This window comes from Xenopus laevis, chromosome 5S (genome assembly GCF_017654675.1).
Source record: "Xenopus laevis strain J_2021 chromosome 5S, Xenopus_laevis_v10.1, whole genome shotgun sequence".
Classification (NCBI taxonomy): Eukaryota; Metazoa; Chordata; class Amphibia; order Anura; family Pipidae; genus Xenopus; species Xenopus laevis.
In genome coordinates, this window is record NC_054380.1 from 30,111,646 (window position 1) to 30,130,846 (window position 19,201).

At 38.4% G+C, this 19,201-nt stretch overlaps 1 protein-coding gene across 1 annotated transcript; it reads left to right on the plus strand.

Moving 5' to 3' along the window:
- Positions 1-3,108: 3,108 nt before the first annotated feature.
- On the plus strand, positions 3,109-11,304 carry mgme1.S (mitochondrial genome maintenance exonuclease 1 S homeolog). Its single transcript, XM_018265116.2, has 5 exons — positions 3,109-3,266; positions 4,689-5,256; positions 6,607-6,826; positions 8,413-8,545; positions 9,721-11,304. Exons 2-5 carry the CDS (start codon positions 4,725-4,727, stop codon positions 9,880-9,882), a joined length of 1,047 nt encoding a protein of 348 aa, XP_018120605.1. The 5' UTR covers positions 3,109-3,266; positions 4,689-4,724; the 3' UTR covers positions 9,883-11,304.
- Positions 11,305-19,201: the final 7,897 nt, after the last annotated feature.

Below are 19,201 nucleotides of genomic sequence, written 5' to 3' on the forward strand. Positions count from 1 at the left end.
GGTGTCAAATAGTCATTGATAGTTAGATCCAATATATCTTATAGGGGGCTCCTTTTTCCTAGAAGATGTATTAAGCTCCCCATAGACGCGACGATTCTTCTTGCTGCACGACCGATTTTAGGGAAGTCTGACCAATCCTTCAAAATTATCGTGCGGTTAGTGGGATTAAACCATCGTACATCTTACGATTTTTTGGCCGACATCTGTCAGGAAATTGATCGGCCAGGTCAAAAAAATCTTTATCGCTCACAGTGCAATCTATCTATGTTTGCAGGGCCAAGCAGGCAGCTCCCCTTTGTTTTCCTGGCAAATTGGTATTTTTAGTTTATGGTCAATTCGTACGATCGTACGATCGTTTAGAGAAAATCGTGGTCTCACGATGAGGATCTGATCTTTTAAAAATCTCAACATCTATGGCCAGCTTTAGAGCTCACTCTATTAAAATCACCAGACAGCATGTCTCTCTACATGCAGAATTTGTGCAAAAGGCGGTTATTTTGTTAGATTTTGTTTGTACTGGAATCAGTTATTTGAGTGAACTCTAATACATCTGCTAGGAAAGGGAGCACCCCTTATAAGATATATTGGATCTAACTGTAAATAATTATCTGATACCCAAATGCTGCATGAAGAGAGAATGAAGAGAAATAAATGCTGAGAGAGGGATAGTGAAGATACACTTATTTCAGTATGATGAAGCTTATTTTAAATTTTCATTTTCATTCACCCCTTTAAAAACATTGGCATCAAGCATGATTTTTACAGCCCAGGATGGGAAAATACTGGCTCTTCCATCCCCTTTGTTCTTCAGATTCGGGAATACTCAAGGTGCCCAGAATAGAATTAAAATACATCGGATGTGTTTTCTATCAAACAGCACCCTCAGTATGAAAATCCCAAAAACCAGTTTGAGAGGCATCTTCTCTTGATGTTTTTTAAAAGCAGACTCTAGACGTTTTGCCGCTGGAGAAAAACACTATAAAAATATTGTCATTGTATTTATTATTACTAAACTTTGTGAACTATAAAACCCATAGTATTCTACCAGTAGGAGCAACAGATTCAAACAAGACATTGCTGCCATCTAGTGGGCCATAGCACTGAGTTGTTTTTCAGAGCACTAAGACCAGTTTTTATTAAAAGGGGACCAAGATATATCTGCCTTTGTGCAATAGACAGCCATTTTTTCATAGAATTGTTTAAACAGAAATGTCCATACCCACAATATATTTCAACCATAATGCACCTCTTAGATTCAAAGTGAATGAGACTCACAGCCAAATCTGCACTGAGATTCATAAAATACCCTACTGTTTCAGTACACAGAGGCCCAAACAGGTCCATTAAACAGAGGCAATCTTTGGCATCTTACAGCAGCCCCTCTGGCATTTACCAGTATCCGCTGATTGCTGCCCTGGGCCTGATTGCTCAAAAATGTGCAGTGCTATTTTTTAAATGGTGTCTGTCACTAGGTAATACCCAGTGCATCCCAGTTAAGCCATACACGTGCAGATAAAGCTGCCGATATCCGTCGTTTGGACCAATTTGACAGCTTATCTGCCTGTGTATGGGGGCTTCCGACGCGTCTTCCTGATCGATATCTGGCCACAATATCGATCGGGAAGGTTTGATTTTTAACCGACCAACCTGTCGGAGCCAATTGGCATATCGTAATTTGAGCGTTCGGCCATATGGCCGAACGTTCGAATTACCCCTTATATAGCATATGGCATATATCGGCATATCGGGGAAAGATATTTTTAGGAAACATTCAATTTGGTGCCTTATAATCAGGAGATATCAACCTTTAGTGAATATGCTCTACAAACTGCTGTCCAGGCTATTCTATACTGGGGCAACTTGAATAAGTTTTAGGAGCACTGTGCTGTTTTCTTTTATGGTTTACTTTGTTTTTGCCTTCTTCTTCTGCCTCCTCTTTACAGCTTTCGGATGGGGTTGACTGACCCCAGTAGCCAATTGCCCTGAGATGCTACACTTTATATGTTATTGTTACCTTTCTATTCAAACCCTCTCCCTTTCCTTTACCAATCTCTCACTTTGAACCACTGCCCGGTTGCTAGGGCATACTGGACCCTAGCAACATAATAGCGGCTGAAGTTATGCAGAGCTGTTGAACAAAAAGAAGGCCAATTGCAAATTGTTTAAGAACATCACCGTTTACATCACAGTAAAGGTTATTTTAAAGGTGTACTACCCAATGAACTGTCTCTAAAACAAATACCTATAGAAGCTGGACAGAATTCTAGTTATAACTCCCTCCTTGGCTCTGAGTAACCAGGAACGCGGCTCTGGCTGAAGAGGGAATGGTACATCATTGCACAAACCCATCTGCACTATTTCATAAGGTTTCCCATATTGTTCCCGGTAGGCGTATATTTATAAAGCCACAGGCGTGATTGCTGGTAATTCCTGACAATTAAACAGGAACACAGATGCAGATTCTTATCTACTCCAGTAATATTCCTGCTTCTCAGAGCCGTTGCTTAAAGGGGTTGTTCACCTTTGAGATAACTTTTAGTATGCTGTAGAGCGTGATATTCGGAGACAATTTGCAATTGGTTTTCATTTTTTATTATTTGTGGTTTTTGAGTTATTTAGCTTTTTATTCAGCAGCTCTCCAGTTTCCAATATCAGCAATCCGGTTGCTAGGGTCCAAATTCCTATAGCAACCATGCACTCATTTGAATAAGAGACTGGATTATGAATAGAAGAGGCCTGAATAGAAAGAAGAGTAATAAAAATTAGCAATAACAATACATTTGTAGCCTTATAGAGCATTTGTTTGTTTTTTAGGGTCAGCGACACCCATTTGAAAGCTGCAAAGAGTCTGAAGAAAAAGACAAATAACTATAAAACTTTAAAAAATAAATAATGAAATTCAATTCAAAGTTTGCTTAGAATTGGTCATCCTATAACATACTAAAAGTTACTGTAAAGGTGAAGCACCCCTTTAACTCTGTACACAACCATCGCCAACATAGCAGGGAAAGGGTAGGATTTAACAGGCGCTTAGTAGAGTCAATCACAGGCAGAATGCCGAGTGATTCGCTACACGATGAGGTGGCGCGAGTGACGAGAAATCATTTACTCTGATTGGCTGAGCAACCGGAGGGGCGTGACCGCAGAGTTGGGGACCGGGAAGAAACATCTAAACTTGCAGCAGCGACTTTATAATGTTGCTGGCACACCAGATACGCCATTAAAGGGGTATACCCGGATCTTTCCGACTGCTGGCAACGTTTGAGGTAAGCGCGGAGAATATGAGACCTTCTCTAAAAGTTACAGTATGGACTATGCCTTGTCTTTCACGGGATTCGCCTAAATGTTCAGTAGGACACGTGTCCACGGTGACCCTACACACTAAGCTATATTGTTAATAAGGGAGCTGTCATCTACAGCCTTGACGGCGGTGGTACGGAAGCCCTTTAGGTCAGAGGACAGCCCAGTACAAAGCTGAATCTCTGCATTGCTTTAGTCGGTGTATTGTGGGCGGAAAACGGCCCATATGGCAGGGTTCACCTGCTGACACAGGTTTATCAATATTTGTTCCTCTGTCACTAAGCAGAGCTCAAAATGCTTCTTAGGTCCCAGAGAATCCCTTCCACTTGCAAGTGGAATGGAAACAATGACCTTTGGCCGCCCATCTGTTCATGAACTACTATTGCCAACAGCATTGACCAAGGAAATCTGTCAGGATGTTGGGAGTTGTTGTTCGACTACTGCAGAAGGCTGGCCATACTTGTCTTTTGCTGTTTGCAGCCTTTCCATACCTGGACACAATACTTTATTGCTCCAGCCGACGCAAGGTTATTCTGGGAATTCAGATTCAACAGGTTGTACATTTCTGTTGTGGGATTAAATGGAATTTTCTACACTGGTTTTTACACCTTTGGCCATCCAGCTGCTATTGAGGGCTTCCAGTATTGGAAAGATGCCGGCTGATAGCTGGTGTCATCAATAGACTGGCATTGATCACACACATATATCACGTGAAGGGTCAGAATTGAAACGGCATAACCAGAAACCAAACAGCTAGATGGTGGGAGATGCAGCTGACATTCTAATAATGACCCTGCCATCTCTGTTGGCAACTGTATGGCACTGCTATGACCTTTGGCCACCCAATCTGGCAGGATGCTGGGAGTTGTTGTTTAACTAGAGCTGAAGACTGGGCATACTTATCTATTGCTGTTTTCCGATATGTGACCAAAATGCACCAGCTGATTCAAGGTTATTCTTGGAATTCAGATTCAACTGCAGCTTGAAGGCCACCGGTTGTACATTTCTGTTGTGGGATTAAATAGATTTCCGACACTGGTTTTTACACCTTTGGCCTTCTAGCTCCTGTTGAATGCTTTTGGCATTGGATGCAGAGTGATAATCAGCGTCATCAATAGACTGGCAATGATCACACACATATATGAGAATGGTCAGGCTAGGAGCAGCTTAACCAGAAACAAAACAGCTAGATGGTAGGAGTTGCAGCTGGCATTCACATACTGACCCTGCCACCTCCATGTTGGCAACTGTATGGCACCGATTGCTTTAGACAAACAACGTAGATGGTTGTAATTGTCTTTTTAACTTGTTTAAAATAGTAAGGAAAACAGATTTAGCATGAGCTGCTTTCAAACATTTTTACTAACGTTGTATTTGTGTTTCAACAGGCAGTTGGTCATCGCATGTGAAAATAGACTGGTGCCATGAAGCCACTCCAGAGAATTCCTGTTACCTGCAGTAGGGTTATAAGGGATGTATTGCAGGTAAATGTACCTGCTTTTTTATCCACCTCCTGCACATGCCTGAGCAGGAAGAAGAACCACAACGGTTATGATGAGGTTAACCAAACAAAATATGAAAGTTTGGTGCGGAATGTCACTGCCTCCCGTGTCAGCCCACAGACACCTGATAGGTTATTTGAAGAAGACAGCTTTTTATTTGGCAAAGTGGTAAAATCAAAGACTGGAACACAAACACCAGAGCCCAAGGCCCCACAGAATTGGGTCCCGCTAACCAATCCAGATAAAGTTTGTTTGCCCCTAGAGAAAACAGATTTTGACTTACCCCTGAAGATCAGTTTACCAGCAAGAAACCATATGGCAAATAACAAAATCCCTAGTGTCACCAGAATCCTACAGCAGACCATGCCCATGGAACAGGCATTTTACCTTGAGAGGTGGAAGCAGAGGATGATCATGGAATTGGGAGAACAAGGCTTTGCTGAATATACTGCAGGTTTCTATATACTCCAAATTATAACAACATATAAGGCTGAACTGTGTTTAATATAATGTTTTTAAAGAAAGTACAGGTAAAAATCAATTAGTTATAATACTCTCCAGTTTTCAGTTTCAGCAATCCGGTTGCTAGGGTCCAAATTACCTTGGCAATTAGCAAAATTGCAAGTAATTATTTGAATTAGAGACTGGAATATGAATGAGCGGTCCTAAATACAAAGATGAGCAATAAAAAATAACAATAACAGGGGTCAGTGACCCTCATTTGAAAACTGCAGAGAGTCAAAAGAAGGCAAATAATTAAAAATGTGGCAAAGGCAGACACATCTCCTACACGCATCTGAGCAGATTGAAGGTCATTTTCTTTCATGAGCTGGTATGTGTAAAATGCAGCAGCGTTTCTCTGTAGATTATATAATCTGTGTAACATACAGTTGAGAGTCTAAATATGAGATTAGGGTTAAAGGAGTGGTATACCTTTAAATTAACTTTTAGTATTTTATAGAATGGCTACTTAAAAGTTTTTTAATTATTAGCCACCTTCTGTCTTTTTCCAGATTTCAAATGGGGGTCTCTGACCCCATCTAAAAACAACTGCGCTGTAAGGCTACAAATGTATTATTATTGCTACTTTTTATTGCTACTTTTTATTATTGCTACTTTCTTTCTATTCAGGCCTCTCCTATTCATATTCCAGTCTCTCATTCCAATCAATTCACAGTTGCTATGGCAATTTGGGCACTAGCATCCAAATTGCTGACATTGTAAACGTGAGCCAGTGAATAAAAAGCTAAATAACGAAAAAAAACTAGGGAAGCATCAAATCCACTATATTGGCATTTGGCTGAATCCCTCATGACAGATTTAACTAAATCCCAAAAAAATCATATGTAAAGTAGGTCAAGGAAGGCATAAAAAGAAATGATCTTCCAGGTTCGTATGCCGAAAAGCCATGTGATTTTAAGGATTGGTTCACAGTCACTTGGAATCCTGCTGAAAAAGGCTGAATCCTGGCCAAATCCTGAACTGATTCTTGGATGTGGTGCATCTCTATAAAAAATAAAAAAAACATAAAAAATAAAAACCAGTTGCAATTTGCCTTGGAATATCACTCTCTATATCATACTAAAAGTTAATCTAAAGGTGAAGAACCCCTTCAATTTGTGTGAAAATTCAATTCATACTTATTTTTATACATTTGTTTATAATTCAAACTACGATTATATCTGTAAAATGACATCAAGTTCCACTGACGCATATTCAGATGAGAATAATGTTCATAAACTTCTATATTAGAAAGTGGCTGCACAGATGTAATGCTGACAGTAGGTTGTTGTTGTTTTCCAAGCTCTCTTTTCACAGGGAAAGCAGTTCCATGCACAGCTGGAAGATCTGCTATTAGCTCTGGATGGCCATCATAAAAAAGAGGAGCCTGAGGGGTTGACAGGGTACTTGACCAGTGTTCAGCATGTCCTGACAGACATTGTTGGAATTAAGTCACTTGAAAGTGCAGTGCACCACTCACAGCTGCAGTACTTGGGTCTTGTGGACTGTGTGGCTGAATATCGGTGAGAAAATGGTCTCTGTATCTCCGTGAATTGATTCAAATCTGTTCAGTCTGCTCAATGTGTATGTGTAACAATTTTCTAGGGAGACTGGGAAATACTTGCACCCTAGGGGAGAAACGAGCTAAGGAACTGGGAGAATGTTTATCAAAGGTTGAAAACAGATGACCCAAATGTACCAGAGCAAATGTTATCTCCCTTAGGCTCAAATGCCATGGCAAAAGCATGTTGTGGCCTTTAATTTTCTGACCACTAGTGACCTCTAAATGTAATTAATCTTTTTTGATATAATATGTAATTGCAGAGAAAGAACTCTGTGATAACTAAGGCAGATAGACCATTAAAGTTGAAGGAATGTGTTCTAGCATTTAAGGGGTTCCAAATGTTAGGCACCCAAGTGATTGTATTAACTTACCTGAAAGCCGGTGCTCCTATCAGCAGAAAACTGCACCAGCCCGGGATTCTTCCAGCGAGCACCACGGAGCGATCCTCTTCCGTCGTCTTCTTTCTTTGTGCATGTACATTAGAGCGAAAAGCTGAACTTTAAAGGAGAAACAAACTCTTTACCAAAAAAACCCTACCCCCACCCCACGTAGACCCCCCCCTCCTCTCCCCCCCAGCCTAGCAGCCCCCGGGGAAATGCCCCTAAGTTTTTACTTACCCCTCGGTGCAGAGTCACAGCATCGGAGTTCCATGTTGCCAACTTCAAGGTCTTTTGTGTTTTCTTCTGGCGCATCGGCAATTTACGTCCATTTCTGCCCATGCGCAGTTGATGCAACTGGTGAATCGCTCCAACTGCGCTTAGCCGGTCTCCGTTTCAGCTTACCGAAGACCCGAAAGATGGCTGCGGTGAACTCCGATGCTGTGACTCTGCACCGAGGGGTAAGTAAAAACTTAGGGGCATTTCCCAAGGGAGGAGGGACTGCGTGGGGTGAGGTTTTTTTTGGTAAAGGGTTTGTTTCTCTTTTAACAAAAAAGTCGGCTATTTCGTTCTACTGCGCATGCGTTTGCCCCAGGAAATTTGAAGAAATAAGAAGCCGGAAGTGGATCGCTCCGTGGTGCTTGCTGGAATAACCCCGGGCCAGTGCTGTTTTCTGCTGATAGGAGCACAGGCTCGGGGTTTCAGGCAAGTAAATACAATAACTTTTGGGGTGCCTAACATTTGGCACCCCCAGGTGCAAAAATACTTTCCTTCTCCTTTAAGGTTAATGACTCATAGAGAATGTACTTAAACGTGTTCCCAGTGTAGGCCAAGTACATGTATGGGGCCTTTTATTCAGAATGCTCAGGACCTGGGGTTATTTTATATCGTAGTTAAGTACAAGGTACTGTAATTCCAATACTTAGAATGTTTTAGGAGGAGTTGAATAGTTTTGGAAGCCTTCTTGGAACAAAAATATAATTTGGTACAGTTAGAGCACATTTGTCAGTGCTGCTATTTTTGATAGGAATTCAAGTATAGGAAATATACATGTCAAAGCCAAGCTATCTGTATTATACTCAACAAATGTTTTGCCATCATGGAGGGGTTTTATGCATCAATATAAGCTCCTAAAACATAGGAGTCAAGTGTGTATGTCATTTTGCAGGCAGAAGCTGTGCGTAATAGACTGGAAGACTTCAGAGAAACCAAAGCCATATTTACGAGACACATTTGATAATCCACTACAAATTGCAGCTTATATTGGAGCAATAAATCATGACAACAATTATAATTTTCAGGTAAGTGTGCCAGAGCTCTCTTCATGCTTCACCAGGAGGAATGGCTTAGGTTTAATAATCAATAGTATGCAGAATGGTTTGATCGGGGGCTTAAAACATTGGGAGGGTGACCTAAACTATAGGCCAGTTACATATGTATGTAATTATGAATGCATCTGTACATTCCCAGAGCTATAAATGGGTGACTGGTATTAGTATAATTACTTATATTTGTAACTTGAGCCTAACCAAGGGATAAACCACACTTTTGTCAGTTTCTGTTTTATTCCTTCCTTATGCAAGTCAAAACTTTAAAAAACCAAAAAAAACAAGTACAGGTATGGGAATGCTCGGGACCTGGGGTTTTCCAGATAACTGATCTTTCCATAGTTTGGATCTTCATACTTTTAAGGGGCCCATTTACTTAGCTCGAGTGAAGGAATAGAATAAAAAAAAATTCAAATGATTTTTTTGGCTACTTCGACTACGACTTTGATTCAAACTAAAAATCTTTCGACTATTTGACCATTCGATAATCTAAGTACTGTCTCTTTAAAAAAAAACTTCGCCCCCCCTAGTTCGCCACCTAAAACCTACCGAAGTGCCATGTTAGCCTATGGGAAAGGTCCCCATAGGCTTTGTAACAATTTTTAGGTCAAAGAAAAATCGTTCGATCGATGGATTAAAAACTTTTCGTTCGATCGTACTATTTGCGGTAAATCCTTCGACTTCAATATTTGAAGTTGAAGGATTTACATTTGGCAGTCGAATATCGAGGGCTAATTAACCCTCGATATTCGACTCTATGTAAATCTGCCCCTAAGTCTACTAGAAAATCATGTAAACGTTAACTAAACCCAATAAGCTGGTTTTGCTTCCAAAAGGTTGGATCAAGTACAAGGTACTGTTATATTATTATAAAGAAAAAGGAAATCATTTTTTAAAATTGATTATTTGGATAAATGAAATCTGTGGGAGGCAGCCTTTCCATAATTTTGGAGCATTCTGGATAATGGTTTTCCAGATAACTGATCCCATACCAGTATTATAAATATGTATTAGAACCCAATACGTGTGCCCTGAGCACAGTGAAGCAGGGCAAGTTTGCAGTAGGCATTTTTGTTGATGTTCTGCACCTAATCTCCAGAGAGTGCTTAAATATATACTTACCTACTTTATGAAATCCAATATTTCAGGTCAACTGTGGTATGATAGTGGTGGCATACAAAGATGGCTCCCCTGCCCATACGCATTTCATGGAAACAGATCTTTGCTTGCACTTCTGGAATAAGTGGCTGCTACGCTTAGAGGAATATAAGAAGAAGAAGGAGGAGGAGGAGGAGGAAACAAAACAATGACAGCAAGACATGGCAGTTACATGTTTGGTTAATGCTCCACATCTACAGTCTGTTCTATTGCCCATGCAATTGTCTAGACCAGATGTGAATGGAATACAGAAAGGGGGGGCTCCTCATCTCTCTGTTCAAATGAAATTTTCAGAGCAAATTTATGAAAAGGCAAAAGTTGACACGAGGCATGGTTATAGGTGGCAGGCGCACTGGCTCATTTGGGGTATATTTATCATAGAGTGAAGTTAGAGATCGCCACAGTCCCCTAGAGTGAAATTCTGCCACTCCATTTCTATTTCTATGGGATTTTAAAAAGTGTATTTATCAAAGGATGAACTTTCACTTTCACGTATTAATAAATACTAATTTAAAAATCCCACAGAAATTAATTGAGAGTGGACTCTAGGGGACTGTGGCGACTTCACTCTTTGATAAATATACCCCTCAGTCTTTATAGGTGGCACATATATTAACATAGCTTTAGCTTTTTAAAAAGTAAACATAATTTAAAGCAACTTTGCAATATACATCAATTAAACAAATATGCAGACTTTTCATGATTTTTAATGGTTTGGAACAGTTCCCTAAGCCTAGCCCACTGCTCTCCTGCTGGAAAGGAAAGTTGAATGCTTAAAATCAAGACCTACTTAATAACCCACATGGTAATCTATTTTGTACACATTATGACATTTTGAAATTGTTGTAACTTATATATATATATATATTGTCCATAAGATCCCCTTTCTTAACATTCTAAATATCGCTGCAGATTTCTCCCCTCCAGTTTTTGTGATTCACTGTTAAAAACGATGCAGCCATTTATATTTGCTGCATATTTCAGTCACATGACTCACTGAAATTTGTGTATTATAATAAATAAAGTACCCCCGTTCGGCCTCGTGTTTTTATGTGGTCATGAAACTCCTCGGTAACTTATAATATCCTTATATTTTACAAGAGGGGGTAATTTATTCACTATATAATACACAAAAGCCACTAATATCCTGTTAATTATATCCTTATAATGGCTCTTAGCAATGTCAACAGTTATAAACGGAGCTTAGTGATGTCATATTTGTTACATGACTCAATAAAACTTGTGTATTATAATAAAGTTCCCCTTATTGGGAAAATATTATTAAAAGTAACCTCTGAGTTCCATGAACTTTAGAAAGGCACTCGGCCTTCGTCTTTGTGCTTTTATATGGTCATGGAACTCCTTGGTGCTTTTATAATATCCTTATATTTTACAATATGGGGTACGTTATTCACTATATAAAAGCATAACTCTATTATACAGAGCTGCAGAATGTGTTGGGATTTTATAAATAAGTTAATAATAATAATAATAATAAATCATATCCTGATGTTGTCCCATTTAATAATCCAGCATAATAATGGACTATCAGTAAAAGATATTTTATAAAAACACTTTGCATCTGGTTTTTGTCTTTATTTAATAGACGCTGACTGCCATCTTGGCCACCTATTATCTATGTATAGCAGGGAAAATAAATATTGAACACATCAACGGTTTCCTCAGTAAATATATTTCTATATTTGACATGAAATTAACACCAGGGGGCACATTTACTTAGCTCAAGTGAAGGAATAGAATTATAAATACTTTGAATTTCGAATGTTTTTTTTTTTTTTGGCTACTCCGACCATTGAATTGGCTACTTCGACTACGACTTCCATTTGAAAGATTCGAACTAAAAATCGTTTGACTATTCGACCATTCGATAGTCGAAGTACTGTCTCTTTAAAAAAACTTTGACCGCCTACTTCGCCACCTAAAACCTACCGAACCTCAATGTTCGGTCCCCATAGGCTTTCTAACAAATTTGTGATAGAAGGAAAATCTTTCGATCGATGGATTAAAATCCTTCGAATAGTTCGATTCCCTCGATATTTGACCCTAAGTAAATGTGCCTCTAGATGTCAGTAACAACCCAAGTAATCCACACTTACAAAGAACTCAAAATAAATAAATCCATAAATTAGCCCTTTAAGTGCCAGCGGAATTTCGCATTTCAGTTGCACGAAATGCCAGATGTTTTTGCAACATTTTGTGCTTTCTCACTTCAGGGGCATTTTCTGAGGGGAAACCTTTAGTTTACCTAGGAAAACTATACATTGTTTTTTTCGGGAGAACCTGAGCTTTCTAAATCTGCCTGAGTTTTCATGTATTTCCACCTCTGCAAAAAGATTTATAGAGCTAAAAAAATTGAAGAATTCCTATTCTTCATGATATATGAATTTATTCCAGAAAAATATTTCATTTTACACATGAAAATCCAACAGATTTGGAAAGCATCATGTCTCTCGAACGTGCAAATACCAGATATGTATAGTTTTAGGGAGATTTATGACTTCTGTGCAGCAAAAATTCCGGGCAGTATATTACCAAATTTTGAAAGCACTAAGGCAGAAAACGGCATACTTTGGATTCCAAGGCCAAAAAATCCTGAGACAGTAAGTTTACCCCCCAAAAAATCATCTAGCATTTAGAGACCTCAATATGAAGTTAACGCATCCAGATTTGTTGCATTTTTTGTGGGGCAAACGCACCAATAAATATGTTTACCCCCCCCCCAAAACCATATATTTTTATAAAGTAAACATTCTAGCGAATCTAAGATGGGTAACCATGCCTTTCTGCTCCAAACTACTGAGTCACAAGGCTTTCCCAAAATTGGAGGTTTTGGTGAAATACCTGAAAATTGCCTCAAAACTTCAACTTTCCAGCATCATATCGCCCATGCATCATTATGTACCAAGAAAAAGCACCCTAAATATGATTGCCAGGGGTCCTGCAAACAGTTTGGTGCCCTTTGTGCATAGGTTCACCATAGTATCTGGCGTAGAGACCCCCAAAAATCATGAAAATCATCATAAAGCTTGCATTTTATCCCATTATATACCCCACATTTCGTAACTTACCAGCATAAAGCATTCCTAAATAAGAATGCCAGGCGTCTACTAAACAGGATGATGCCCAATATGCATAGATTTACCAAACTATGTGGCATACAGAGACCCCCAAATCCAAATAGTGCATATGAATTCTCACGTATGTGCCTACTACATTATAAGCACCTGGTATGTGTATTATGTGCCATGAGATCCCCTAACAGTATGGAGACCCTAGAAAACCATATATTTTCCAAAAGTACAAATTCTGACGAATCTAAAACGGGTAAATACATCTTTCTCCTGCAAACTACCGAACTGCAAAGCTATGCTTAACATAAGGCTTTTTATGAAATTTTTGAAAATAGTCACAAAGCTTGCATTTTACTACATTATATACCCCACATTTGGTAACGTACCAGCAAAAAGCATCCTAAATATGAACTCCGGGCTCTACTGAACAGATTGATGTCCAATATGCATAGATAAACCAAATTATGTCGCCCACAGAGACTCCCAAATGGATACAGTATATAGCAGACAAAATTTCCATGAGCAAAACGAAGTAAAGAACAGAGCGAAATGCTATAAAATCACTAAAATCCAACAAAACCACAAAAATCAATGGGGTTTTTTTTCTCCTAGTGTAATCAGCAGTCAGAATCACAGTTTGAATATTTTAGCATGGCCAAATAGGTTTTACGAACAGAGATAAGTGAACAACACCTAAGCAACGCTGAAAATACAATAAAATGGCTAAACAAATAACATACCAAAGGTATTGCGCAAAGCAATTAGCCAATATGCCATTTGCAATGACAATAAATAGTTTTTTCAGGCAAAACAACACATGAGGCAGTAAGAAAAAAAGCTACAAAATTGTGTAAGTGTGTATATGTGCATGTACACTTGGCAAAATGTGTGTTGTGTGCGTTTGCAAGTATGTGTTAGTGTTGTGAAGGTGTGAAACCCCCCGATCCCCCCAAAAATGTATGTGAGTTTGTGTAAGTGTAAAAGTGTTTAATATTGTAAAATATGTGCGTTTGTGTGTGTTAACACTAACCTGGCAGCAGATCATCCTCTGCGACATGGGCGAGGCTGGAGATGCTGATCCCGCAAAGATCCGGGTCCAGGGTCGCCGATGGGGAAAGCAGGAAGTGCGGGCAGGAGCAGACTCACGTGTCTGCTACGCTATTGGGGCCCATGGGTGATTGATCTCTCCTCTGGGGCCACTTTCTAACACGCTCACTCATATTACAGTACATTTATGGACAAGTCTCCTAATATGCCTAATATACAGGTTTATAAGATCATACTGTAAAATAAATAATTGTATCACTGAAAATGCTGACAATGGGGAAGATCTTTTATGTACAGGTATGTGATCCGTTATCCAGAAACCAGTTATCCAGAAAGCTCCGAATTACAGGAAAGGCAGTTTCACATAGACTCCCATTTTATCCAAATAATATTTTTTTTTTTTAAATAATTTCCCTTTTCTCTGTAATAATAAAACAGTAGCTTGTATTTGATCCAAACTAAGTTATTATTAATCCTTATTGGGTTTATTTAATGTTTACATGATTTTCTAGTAGACTTAAGGTATGAAGATCAAGATTACATAAAGATCCATTAACACGGAAAACCCCAGCTCCCAAGCATTCTGGATAACAGGTCCCATACCTGTACAACAAATTAATTTAACTTGTGATTCCTTTAGTAGGAAAGCTATTAGATGATTTACTCATTTTTCAATTGCAAAAAAAAACCTCTCAAAATTTTTCCCCATATATGCATTGAAATAAAAAAATTTGACCACAACCGTGGATGCTTATTTATCAATATTTTCATTTTAGTGGTTAGAGGTTTTTGAAAACACGACTAAAATTACACTCTAAAACCACAAATGTCGGGCAATTTATCAAAAGGTCCGGATATAAAAAGCACAAACCAAAGAAAAATGAGCTGAATGATGCTTTTAAAAATACAAATATTTAGAAAATCTAAAAATGTTTTTGTTTTTCTGACAATTCCTAGTGGAAAAAAATTGAAAACCTCTAAAAGTCAGAATTGATTAAAAGTGGTCCAATTGGAAACGAAGCGCCATCACTCCGGCGATTTACATTCTAGCTGGCGGGAAGGCAGGGGAACCAGTTCAGGGAGATTAGTCGCCCCGAAGAATAGGAGATTTGTCGCCGTGTGACCAATCTCCCTGAATCTGAGCGTGTGTCTGCCCTTAAAAAAACTTTAAAGCAATTTAGTTGTTAGTAAATGGGCCCCAAAGACTTGATTGTATTCAAATAATACTAGATTGTCAAAGTCCACATTATCCACTTATTTTGTTTTTTAAAAGTATATATATATATATATATATATATATATAATACACAAAAGCCATGAATAACTTATAAATTATTTCCTTATAAATGGTGAGTTCTGATGTCATCATTTATAAACGGTGAGTTCTGATGCCATTTCTATCACATGACTCACTGAAACTTGTGTATTATAATAAATAAAGTACCCCCAGTTGCAAAATGTGAGGATATTAGAAACTTCGCTCCAGCGCGCATGTGCGAAATGTGTGTGTGCGTGCGCAGAAGCGCATTTACATATTTACATATATATATATATATATATCTATATATATATATTTTTTTTTAATTCAAATAAAATGGAGGCTAAGGGAGAAGTTCTTCCCATAGTTTAGTGCTTTTCCATATAACGGATTCCATACCTGTATATAGAAGCCATTTCTTGTTTTTATTCCCCAATTAACGGAAAGTATAACATAAAACTCGGGCAGATTTATAAAATTGCAAATTTAAGTTTTTTGCTGTGATTCCCCAAAAAAAATCATGAATATTATCTAATCTGAGTTTTTAAATTTATCAACAGAAATAGAAAACAATTGCTAAAAACTGAACGAAAATTAGGGTGTAAAATCTGTCTATATAACAATTAATTCCCTTTTCTCTGCAAAAAAACAGCAGCTTGTACTTGATCCAAATGAAGATATAATGAATCCTTATGAGAAGCAAAACCAGCCTATTTCATGTTTACTTGATTTTCTGGTAGACTTGGTTATGAAGATCCAAATTACGGAAAGATCGGAAAAACCCAGATCCACTGGATATACCTGTACTTCTATGTATTAAAATGACTCTGCATTTACATATTTAACTGCAAGAACACTTCTGAGAGAACGTACAGATTCCATTACCTGCTATTTTTCTCAAATTAAAACATGGATCAGGTTTTTTTTTAAGTTTTTTTTATTAAAAGGCATAAGCACCCATTCTCATTTACATAACCATGTAGTCATCTTGTTAAAAAAAACATTTTATATCAAAGTAAAAATGATTTATTTGTACAAAACATTGCTTTCAAGGCACATGCAAATCAAATGGAATCTACCGCAGTTTTGCATGGATTTCTACTAATCATATAAATGATCATTTATTTCTTAGCTACTGTCAAAACCACATTGAGGCTAATGTCGCATGAGACATTTCTCCATGACCAAAAAACACTGATATAACCCAATACCACCTTAGTGTGTGCGTAATAGGCATGAATGGACCCCCCGTCACTGCATATATTTTCAGTTCACAACCCGACCCTTGAGCACAGTTACATGATGTATCTGCAGTTTTTGGTAGGCCCATTTATCAAAGGTCGAATTTCGAATTCATGTGAATTTTTTAAATTCACAATGGGAGGTTATTTAAGAAAAAATTGAATATTTAATATTAGATCGGATGGTTCCGACCTGAAAATTCAAATCATATTTGATTTGTATGAATTTTTATCCCAACTAATGTCAGGAAGGCTATTAACATCTCCAAATGGCTCAATGGACCTCTGCCAGTGACTTGTACATGAACTCGGCAGGTTATAGGTGGTGAATATTCGAATTAGGACTGTTTCCATGGTCGAGTGGTGATAAATCTCAAATTAGTATTTACCATTTGAATAGGGGGATTCTAATTCGAATTTACTATTCGACCCTTGATAAATCTGCCCCCATGTGTATTATTAGTCTGAATGTTTGTTGCAGTAAGTAATTCCCAGGCATAACAGACCCAAACTAATGAGGTGGCAACCCACTAGGGTTGACGGGTTTCCAGCCAAATTCGGCAACTAATTTAAAGCCCAAGCGGGTTTTAAAAGTACAAACTAGGATTTGGTACGGATTTGGGCTACTTTTTGGGCCTTTGCCTGGTTTGTACTTTGGAAACCAGCCACAGTTTTTTCTTGCCCTTATGTGCCAAGCGTGTTCCAATGCATGTTGGGTAATGTTGTTTTTGTTGAATAGTTTGCCAACTGCCAAGTTCAATGACTACAATACCCAGCATGCAATGGGACTAAATTGTGTAGAAGTTGGGAGTTACCAGATTTTGTACTCTGTACCCCAGTCTCCCGTCACTCTTAAGCATTCTCGCATTTACTTGTGACTTTCCTCAATTTCAGACAATTTCGGGGCAAAATTCTGCTGGCCACCAAAATGTCTAGAGGTTGAGCTGTTTTACCAATATTTATTGAAACTGTAAATGTATTAGGGAATTATGGGACCCCTATACCTCCTGGGCCCCCTTTGTAATTGCGTCCCTGGTGACGGGTGAATCTGTCCCATTTTGCTTCATGGAAAAATTTGTGAAACAGTGAACATTTGAAAAGGTGTATTTTCACATATATTCATTAGACTTTTTTTCTATTTTGGGATATTTTTGAAGTGCCTCTTGGTTAGTTTTGTGCTGGTTTTGTAGCGGACTTTGGCTGATTTTGAAAATGAAACCTGGCAACCCACTGCATAAATAGGTTCTATTTGCTACATGTATTATGTATGGAAGCACAAAGGCACTTACTGGTGTCACTATTGCAAAATACATATACGACTTCTCTTGTAGCATCTGTGCGACATTCTTTTGTAAGTGGCAGTGCTGTTCATTTTAGAATTAACACCATACGGAAGAGAAGTTGTAGATTAAAGGTACAACTACATGAGCATCTTCACAGTGATTCCGGTGGATCCGACGCGGTGCGCCAAAACACAGGCGCCAAGTCGGATGCAACGGAAAATAAGGTAAGTAATGTCGGATGGTGTCGCAGCGTTCATCCAACACGACACGACTGTCGGATGCACTATGTGACAGTCGTGTCGTATGAAGTATGCGACAACATCCGACATTTGTATTTCTTACCTTATTTTTCGGTGCATCCAACTTGACGCCTGCATTTTGGTGCACCGTGCCGTATCCACCGGAATCGCGTTAAAGACACTTATGTAGTTGTACCCAAAATCAATGTTCCCTCTTTGTGTTGTGCACTCAAATTTTGAAGCCAACACCCATAACAAATTGTGAAAACACAATATTGTATCACTTCTAACCTGAGCACAACATTTTTAAAAACTGCATACGCTTAATTAAAATGTGCACACAAATTAATTTTTTTGCACACATAGCCAGAAAGGAATTAGAGGGAAATTTTTGTGATATTTTTATATACAATTTATTATTATATTACAGTATAAATGGGGCAAACATTATCATGATCTCCATGGCAATGAATTCATCATGAGTGCACCATGTATCAAATGCCTCCAAAGAACACAAGCTGCAGAACTCCGAATCTTGTGTGTGTGTGTCTAGTTTGCTGGCACAATAAACCATGTCACAAGATTCAGAGGGCTGCAGCTTGTGTTCTTTGGAGTTATATGTGGGTCCCTGGCAGGGGGGATCAGCAGCTTGCACCCAAAACTACAACAAGCGGATTGGTATAGTTGAGCATCACCCGCATTGGGTTGTACCATGTATCAAATGCATCACAGACTGTCTAAGGCCACATGTTCTTCAGTGTTTGGTCTCCCACTCTCAGTTTATATACAAGAGGATGAAACAAAATAAAATAATGTCTGACAGCGGCTGTGACCAGCAGAGAATGCACTGAATTAAAGGGGTGGTTCACCTTTAAGTTAATGCAACTTTTCAATTGGTCTTCATTTTTTGTTTTTTATCGTTCTTGAATTATTTATTTATGACTCTTTCCAGATTTCAAATGGGGGTCACTGACCCTTGCTAAAAAACAAATGCTCTGTAAGGCTACACATTTATTGTTATTGATACTTTTTATTGCTCGTCTTTCTATTCAGGCCTCTCCTATTCATATTCTGTCTCTTATGCAAATCAGTGCATGGTTTCTAGGGTAATTTGAACCCTAGCAACCAGATTGCTGAAATTGCTATACTGGAGAACTGCTGAATAAAAAGCTGAATAACTCAAAAAACCACATATAATAAAAAATGAAAACCAATTGCAGATTGTCTCAGAATATCACTCTCTTCATCATACTAAAAGTTAATATAAAGATGAACAACCCCTTTAAAGGATAAGTACACCTTAAAAATAAG

Coding starts and splice junctions, on each gene's coding strand:
- mgme1.S (XM_018265116.2), top strand. CDS start 4,725: ATGAAGCCACTCCAGAGAATTCCTGTTACCTGCAGTAGGGTTATAAGG. Junction 6,827..8,412: donor GACTGTGTGGCTGAATATCG/GTGAGAAAATGG, acceptor GTCATTTTGCAG/GCAGAAGCTGTGCGTAATAG. Junction 8,546..9,720: donor ACAACAATTATAATTTTCAG/GTAAGTGTGCCA, acceptor CCAATATTTCAG/GTCAACTGTGGTATGATAGT.